This window comes from Rattus norvegicus, chromosome 1, assembly GCF_021556685.1.
Source record: "Rattus norvegicus strain SHRSP/BbbUtx chromosome 1, alternate assembly SHRSP_T2T, whole genome shotgun sequence".
NCBI lineage: Eukaryota > Metazoa > Chordata > Mammalia > Rodentia > Muridae > Rattus > Rattus norvegicus.
The window spans coordinates 87,957,871-87,966,558 of record NC_141534.1 but is presented as its reverse complement, the minus strand read 5'-3'; the positions used below and the strand labels follow the sequence as shown (position 1 = coordinate 87,966,558).

General features: G+C 50.2%; 1 protein-coding gene across 7 annotated transcripts in view; it reads left to right on the top strand.

Moving 5' to 3' along the window:
- Bicra (BRD4 interacting chromatin remodeling complex associated protein) overlaps positions 1–8,688 on the top strand; it is a 73,759-nt gene that overhangs the window by 41,587 nt on the left and 23,484 nt on the right. For 4 of the 7 annotated variants that reach the window (XM_087652239.1, XM_087652222.1, XM_087652229.1 and 1 more), the window contains exons 2-4: positions 5,260–5,360; positions 7,570–7,615; positions 7,723–7,765. In XM_087652239.1, coding sequence (XP_087508365.1) covers positions 7,575–7,615; positions 7,723–7,765 — 84 coding nt within the window. In that variant the 5' untranslated portion in view covers positions 5,260–5,360; positions 7,570–7,574. 7 annotated transcript variants of the gene reach the window in all.

Below are 8,688 nucleotides of genomic sequence, written 5' to 3'. Positions count from 1 at the left end.
AGCGCTCTGGGTTCCATCTGTGTCACTCAGCTCACGCGCCTGGATTCCATGGCAGGTCTTTCAGTGGGTGCTGCTATTTGGGGTTGATAGCTTTGCATACATTGTACGGCTCAGCTGCTTTTTCAAGGTTTCAAGCAGATGGGCTGAGCTGGGAAGGGCTGTCCCTGGCTGAGAACCGCTGGCCATGTGCCCCTCCCTGCCACAGCCACTGACTTCTCAGGCGGCTTTACTGCTCTCTGTTTACAAGAGGCATTTAATGGTTGCTCTTTGAACAAAAGAACGGACTTGTTTATTTAATGTCCACTGTGGATTCATTTATTCACTGTCTTGAGCCTCTTTCTACCACCACACGTCGTCAGATTCAGGGATCTCAGACACGAAGCGGGTGACACCCCTTCCCTGGTGAAGCCCACTTGTAGCAGTGAGAGGGGAGGCCATCAGACGTGGGCTAGCCGATCCTATTGTGGGTTTTGTCTTCCTTTTTTGGGGGGGTTGAGGATGATTACATTTTTATTCATCTTATTTTTACATTTTATGTGTGTAAGTGTTTTGCCTGTGTGTATGTCTGCGCACCACATGCATGAAAGGCTGGAGTGGGGCCAGCCTGGAGTTACAGAGGGTTGTCAGCTGCAGCATGGGTGCTGGGAGTTGAACCATAGTCATTTGGAAGAGCAGTCAGTGCTCTTGACCCTGAGCCATCTCTCCAGCCTCAGTCTGATTTATCTCTGTGTATGCACTTGTAGAGGGATTGCCCAGTTTCGTGGTAGGTGACTTTATTCACTGAGCCCTCTTGCCGGCTTTTTTTTTTTTTTTTTAATTTCTGAAGCAGGCCCTGTGCAGTCTAGGGGAGCCTTGACCTCACTATGTATCTGAGGATGAGCTTGAACTCTTGATCTCCCTGCCATCCAAGGGCTGAGACTATAGGCAAGAGCCACCATGCCAGCTCCTGCACCTCTTTTCGGCTTTCCAAACTCAGGATCTGTCTGTGACAGTGGTTCTCAACCTTCCTATTACCATGCCCCTTTAATACAGCTCCTCATGCTGTGGTGACCTCTGAACCATAAAAGTATTTTCGTTGCTACTTCATAACTGTAATTGTGCTACTGCTATGAATAGTAATGTAAGTATTTTTGGAGCTAGAAGTTTGCCAAAGGGGTTGTGACCCACACACAGGTTGAGGAAAACTCATCTGTGTGCTCATGTTAGAGCTTCCTGAATGTTCCATCATACAGACATACACTACAGCTGGTTTTTCTTTTATTTATTTTGTTTATACGAGCACACTGTAGCTATCTCACACCAGAAGAGGGCATCGGATCCCATTACAGATGGTTGTGAGCCTCCATGTGGTTGCTGGGAATTGAACTCATGACCTCTGGAAGAGCAGTCAGTGCTCTTAACCGCTGAGCCATCTCTCCAGCCCTCAGCTGATTTTTCTATCTGTCCATTCATGACCACTCAAGTAACTTCTTGTGAGCTATTGTGGAAAACGCTATGGTGGGCTCTGGTGTGCCAATCCCTGTTTAAGACTTTTGATTTCTTTGCACATACACCCAGAAGTGGAGTTACTGTGCTGACTGCTAGTGCTATTTTTAATGTTCTGAGGAACTGCCAAACCCTACCACAGCAGCCAACAGAGTTGCACTCCCTCCAGCAGTGAGCAAGGGCTCCGGTTTCCCACAGCCCTGCCAACACTTGCTACTTCCCAGTTTCTTCATGGTAGCTGCTCTGAGGGGTGTGGGGCTTTGTTTCCTTGGGGTTTTGAGTGCATTTCCCCCATGATGAGTCATGCTGGGCATCCTTTTGTGTGCTATTGGCTGTTTATTTTCTCTGGAGATCATCCCAGGATCCCTGTGCATGCTAGTCAGGTGCTGTACCATTGAGCCACGCCCCCAAGCCCCTCACTGGGAGATTCTGGGCAGGGAGGGGCTCTACCACTGAGCCACGCCCTCATCTCATTGGGGGATTCTGGGTACCCCTGAGCCACACCTCCACCTCCAACCCCTCACTGGGGAACAATCTCCCTGCCCTCCATCTCGTCTCTCTCTTGCTTCCTCTCGGTTTCTGTGTGGTTGGAGACCAGAGAACAACCTATACTAAAACCCTTCCTTGAGACAGTTTCTCACTAACACATGAAGCCAGCTGGCCAGCAAGCCCCAGAGAGCCTTTATCTCTGCCTCTCTCATGCTGAGGGTACAAATGTATGACACCACACCCAGACTTTTATGTAGAATAGGTGCTAGTGATCAAACTCAGGACCTCATGCTTGCAAAACCCCACTTTTCCTAACTGAGCTCTCTTCCCCAGCTCCCTTTCTTCCCTCCCTCCATGTCCCCTACCTCTTCCTTCCTTCCTTCCTTCCTTCCTTCCTTCCTTCCTTCCTTCCTTCCTTCCTTCCTTCCTTCCTTCACATGACTACTGCAAAGCTAGGTGTGGTGGCACATGCCTTCAATCCCAGCACTTGTGAGGGAGAGGCAGGTGGATCTCTGTCAGTTCTAGGATAGCCAGAGCTACATAGTGAGACCCTGTCTCAAGTGAAACAAAGACCTGACTACCACAAAGAAAATTCAAGAATAATGGAAGTTCAACAGTTAAACGTGCCATGTGTTGCTCTGTGAGGCAGGATGGTGGCCGGAATTCGGGAAAGTGAGGCCAACCTGGGGAATATAGCGGGATGGCACACTTTTGTACTCACAGCACTTAGGAGACTGAAGCAGAGGACTGCCAGGAATTGGAGGCCCGTGGTGGCGCATGAGGCAGGGGCAGTTCTGTGAGTTCAAGGGCCTCATGGTCTGTGCAGTGAGTGTCAGGATGGCGAGGGCAACAAAAATGAGACCCTGACTCACAAAAAGAAAAAGGAAAATGAGCCAGCTCATGGTGGCCATGCCTTTAATTCCAGCACTGGGAGGCAGAGGCAGGCTGATCTCTGACTTTGAGGCCATCCTGGTCTACAAAGTGAGTTCCAGGACTCACAGAGCTACACAGAGAAGCCCTGTCTCTAAAATTACATATTATACATATGTGTATGTATGTATATATAAAATATAATTAAGTATATATACATTTGTACACAAAGATATATACATATAAACATACACACACACACAAGACAAGACAAGGGTGGCAGAATGACTCAGCAAGTAAAGGTGCTTGTCCCCACGTCTGAGCGACTGGGTTTAATGCGTGGGAGCAGCATGATAGATGGAGAGAACTGATTCCTCCATGTTGTCCTCTGACCTCCACACATGCTGTGGTAGGCGAGTGTGTGCACACACTCCACCTCCACCAATTACATAAGTGTAAAGACAACAACATAAAAAGCTGTTTTCACAGAGAACTCAGTGCTTCCCCTTAACTGCCCTCTGGGAACCCATTTGGAGACAGTTGTTTGCAGTGCTGGGGCCAAACCAGAAGCAGGGTGTAGGGACAGTGATAGTGAAGCCACCGTGGGAGCTTGTGAAAGCCTTGCAGACCCCTGCCATCGGTCGTAGGCAGCATACCTGGAACTCAGGAGGAGAGGGCCTGTGCTCCAGGGCCTTTGACAGCTGCTGTGTCTCCATCGTCGGGTGGGGAGCGACTCGAAGGCGACTTAACCAGAGCTGTCATCTTCACTCTCCTGCCATGTTAGCTCCAGTTCCGAAGCCCTAAAGAGAAACTGAGGGCCCAGGACAACCTATGGGAGTTGGTTCTCTCCTTCTAGCATGTGGGTCCCCTTTGATTGAACTTGGGTCACCAGGCTTTATCCACTGCGCCATCTCAGCACTGTGATTTTGTTTCTTTTTTTTCTTTTTTTTTTTTTTTCGGAGCTGGGGACCGAACCCAGGGCCTTGTGCTTCCTAGGCAAGGGCTCTACCACTGAGCTAAATCCCCAACCCCCGTGATTTTGTTTCTTGAGGCAGGGTCCTGCTATGTAGCCCAGGCTGGCCTCAAACCCACTGTCCTCCTGCTTCTGCATTCCAGGAGATGGGATCGCAGCTGTGGGTCACTGTGGCTGTCTGTCTGTGTGGCCAGATACTTTATTTTCTGATGATTTCCTTGTTTGAAGTGTCCCTTGGATACTAGTAGGATCTGTCAGCCCAGAGGCTGTAGGGTGTCTGGCAGAGAGAGTCAATGTATGAGGTGAGCTCCATTGGTAACCTCAGTGAGGGATAACAGTACATCCACGATAAGGTGCCTTTGCCAGAAACCAAGGCCCTGCATTGAGCGACTGATGGAGCAGTTGTGACCACAGGCCTGTGGGACCCAGACTCTTTATCCCCAGGACACAGACGCCATGTTTCAGGGACTGTTGTGGCTGTTTAGTACGACACACCTGTTTCAAGTAATAACTGGCCATAGGGCCAGAAGTTGTGGTACACACCTTTAATCTCCATCCTTTGGAAGCAGAGGCAGGCCTTTATAAATTGCAGGCCAGCCAGGGCTACATAGTGAGGGCATGTTCTTCCCTTATTTCCTATCACCATCCACCCACCCACCCAGAAAAACAATAGGTTCTACAAGGCTGATGGTGTGATAGCTCAGTGGTTGAGCCCCTGCCTAGAATCCCCCAGTGAGGGGCTGGGGGCGTGGCTCAGAGGTAAAGTGATCCCTTACTTCAAACATAATTATCTGGGCTCTGTTCCTAGAACAAAGAATAATAGTGCAGAACCGGAATTGGATATTTTATATAAACTGAAGTATCAGTAAGTGATTTGGTGTAGTGTGCTGTGGTGTATGTATGCATATGCACACCATAGATCTTGTTCTAATATTGTAAGTTTGCTTTGTGTGACTTTGAACTTGTGGTTTTCCATCTTTCCTCCTCCCCGTTCTTTCTGTTCCTACTTTAAAAACTTACTAACCGGGCTGTCCTGGTGGAACACAGTGTAATCCTGGCACTGGAGCTGAGTTAGGAGGGTCTCAGCCCAGCCTGGGCTACATGGTTAGTCTTTGTGTTAGGTAAACTAGTTAATGATGGCTCTTAGTTGTAATTCAGTTTAGTAGCAGTGGTCATTTGCTTCTTCTTAAGATGTTTTAAAACAGAATGTTCTTATGTAGCCCAGGCTTACCTATAACTCTCCATCTTCCTGCCTCAGCCTCCCCAGTGTCAGGATTATAAAAATGTGCTCCCTTATCTTTCCAGGCCTCCCTCTCTTTCCTGTCATCACTCTCTTCCAGATTCTTCCCTTCCTCCTTCCCTCTCACCTCTGTTCCTCCATGTGTGTCTTCTGCCAGCTCATGACCTTCTTCACTCACAGCTTCTCTCCTTTCTTTCCACAGCTGGCCCCACAAAGGACATTGTCAAAGTCCCCAGCCCGGGGCCCTGCATAGACCTGGAGTGGCCACCCCATCCTTCCCTTCATGATTCGTTCATAGCACAGGTAACCAGGGAAGACCCCCAGTTTACTCTTGAAGGTGCAGCTGTTCCTCTGGGTACTTGTGGGGCCCGCTGGCATCTGACTTGCAGAACCTGGTTTAGCAGTGTTCTTCAGTCCCTCCTCTCCAGCCTATATCCCCACGTACAGCTGTAGGAAGGATGACCCTCAAGCTTCGCCTTTTCCTTTATATTCTATAATGAGACAATGTGAGAGTAGCTCAGTGGTAGAGCCCCTGCCTAGAATCCCCCAGTGAGGGGCTGGGGGCGTGGCTCAGTGCTGGAGGCCCTGCCTAGAATCGCCCAGTGAGGGGCTGGGGGCGTGGCTCAGTGGTAGAGCCCCTGCCTAGAATCGCCCAGTGAGGGGCTGGGGGCGCGGCTCAGTTACAGAGCACCTAGGAGGCCTGCAGCAACCACAGTAATGACAAAGAAAGGAAAGGCCAGGAAGCTATTTCAGTTGGTAAAGGAGAACTGTGGTCCTCATTGTATCCAGTATCAGTATTGTAAGAGAAAGACCAACATGAGGCCAGTGGATTGAGGCACTGGAAGAAGGGAAAGATGAATGGGTATGTTTGCCTGGACATTTCTAAAGTGAGTGCATAGGCATTTAAAAAGAGTGGAAACGGAGAGGCACTTAGATGATCAAATGGATCTGTAACTAGGAGAGTTGGATAGGAGGACGGATATTTGGAAGGATGGAGAGGGGAGAGAGGAGGACAGAGGCTTAGAATGTCAGATGGGCACTGAGGAGATAGCTCAGTTGGTAAAGTGATTGTGAGTGAGAATATGAATTGGATTCCCAGAACCCATATAAAGAGCAGGGCATGATATCCCAGCACTGGGGAGGTGGAGGCCATGAGATACCTAGGGTTAGCTCGCTGGTTAACCTAGCCTAATTGGTGAGCTCCAGGCCAGTGAGAGACCCTGTCTCAAAAAAGGTGGACAGTGTGGAATGTGAAGGGCCCTTTGGAGGAATGTTTTAGGGCTGAGAGGATGTGGTTAGATGCTCTGAGGGACTGGGTGGCTGATTGGCAGGCAGAAATTCTGTATGGTGGGAGGCAGATGGGAAAATGCAGACAGCATCCGTTCCTTTTGGGGTGCAGGGGTAAAAAGCAGCCTCTTCCCCTTCCCGGGGGCTGACCACGCTAACCTTTGTCATGGGCTCTGATAATGCTAGCCAGTGGAGAGCGCCAGACAGCTCCAGACAAACGTTAGCCGTCCGCATCCTCATCATTCAGCTGTGGAGGCCAACCCCACACTGTCACCTCTCTGGTCCAGCCTTGTGACCCTCCCTGCTCCTGCTGCCTCAGTCCCCTCCGCCATACATCATGCCTGTCACCTTTCTTTGCCTGAGACCCACACTGCGTAGGTCTTCAGGATTCACCCAGGAGTGTGGTGACCCTTTCTCTTACTCTCTCATTCCACCCTCCCTCTCTTGCTCTATCCCACTGATACTCAGGACAGGCCCCCACCACACCCGACGGGCCACAGACTGTAGTCAGAACAGGACAGTGAGCCGTGACATGCTTAGGCTCAGGGGCATGGCTGGCGAACTCAAGCGGAAGCCTGCCTGGTGGGAGTCTGGTGTGAGCTACAGACCCTGAGAGAACAGTTCAGGTTATTTTGTTTTTGAGACGGGGTTTCACCATGCAGGCCTGGCTGATCTTGAACTCACAGACATCCTCCAAGTGCTGGGATCAAAGGTGCAGGCCATCTTAACACCCAGCGAGTTTGGGTTTTGACTCTGAACTAGACTGTATAACGCAAAGTAGAATGGCACCCTGGAGGCCGGAGCGCATGTGTTCCCTAGGACTCGGGCATGTACAGCCCACTCGCTGGAAGTTGGTGCCTCCAACTCCTCACCCTTAAAGTGGGGGTGCCATAGTTTATTCAGTTAGACTTCTCTGCAGCACTTAGTGTAAGAGACCTTTTCATTTCAGTTGATACCCCCTTCATCATCACTGTCAGACGTGGGGGGTGTTGGGCAGGAGGACAGAGGGTAAGAATGCTACCCCGTCCCTGGTCAGGACTTCTGTGTGGGAGGGTACCTGGGAGGTGGTTCTTGTACCCCTCCACCTAGCTCTGTGTACTTCAGAGACAGTTGGTCAGACACCCCCCACACTACCTCCACCACCCCGTGAAGGGGCAGCTGGGCTGTAGACTGCCTCAATCTAATTGTGTCTCCCCCACCCTCTTCCCACCCCCACCCCATCTAGTGGAAATGGATGATGAGGATGGGAGATGCTTACTAGACGTGATTTGGTGAGTAACGGGCTCCCCCCACCCACCCACGCCCGTCTCCCACACCCCTCCCTTCCCTCTACTCCTCAGCCTAGCTCCTTAAGGTCTCTTTTCCCTCTCTCTTGCAGTGACCCTCAGGCCCTCAATGACTTCTTGCATGGATCCGAAAAGGTAAGTGCCAAAGGCATGGAGGGGCCTTCTTTGGTCATGGGGCTGGAGGATCCGAAGGGAGGTGCAGGTCCCCTAAGTCTCGTCTCCTTGCTCTGTCATCTTCCTGGTTAACGAACTAAGCCAGCCATTTAAAAGGGGGGATGAGTGGGAGAGGGGGCCGCAGCAAAAAGATCTCAGCACATTTTTAACTTGGAAATGATGCTGTATTGAATATATACATTTTCTTAAAATATCATACTAGATTAAAAACAAATAAATAAAAGGCCAAGTGTAGACTATTAATCCCAGCACCCAAGAGGCAAAGGCAGGCAGATCTCTGTGAGTTATCTACAGAGTGAGCTCCAGGACGGTCAGGGATACATAGGAAGCCCCTGCCTATAAACAAATGAATGAATGAATGTCATTTACTATTCACTAGTTAAGGTTTTCTTTAAAAGTCATACAGAAAATGGCTAGAAAGAAATAATGAGAGGCGCTAGAGAGATCGCTGTATGGAGAGCATGCGTAAGCATGGAGACCTGAGTTCAAATCCCCAGCATGCATGTCAGAAGCTCGGCATGGTCATGTGCACTGTAACCTCGTTTCTCTGGGGAGAGGGTAGAGACAGGAGGATCACTGGAGCTTGCTGACCCCTCTCTTAGCTCCCAGTTGAGTTGACAGGGCTGTGTCTGAGGGTAATGGGGCAGAGTGGTGAAGGTGTGAGGGGTGTTGGGCATGATGAAGGAGGGTCAGAATGCTGCCCCATCCCTGGTCAGGACTTCTGTGTGGGAGGGTACCTGATCCTTATATCCCTCCGTCTCGCTCTGTGCACTCCAGAAACAGTGCTGTGACCCCCTACGTCCATTACCTCCAGGGGCCACGCTGTGAAGGGGCAGCTGGGTCTTAAACTACCTCAATCTAATTTTGTCTCTCTCACCCCCAAG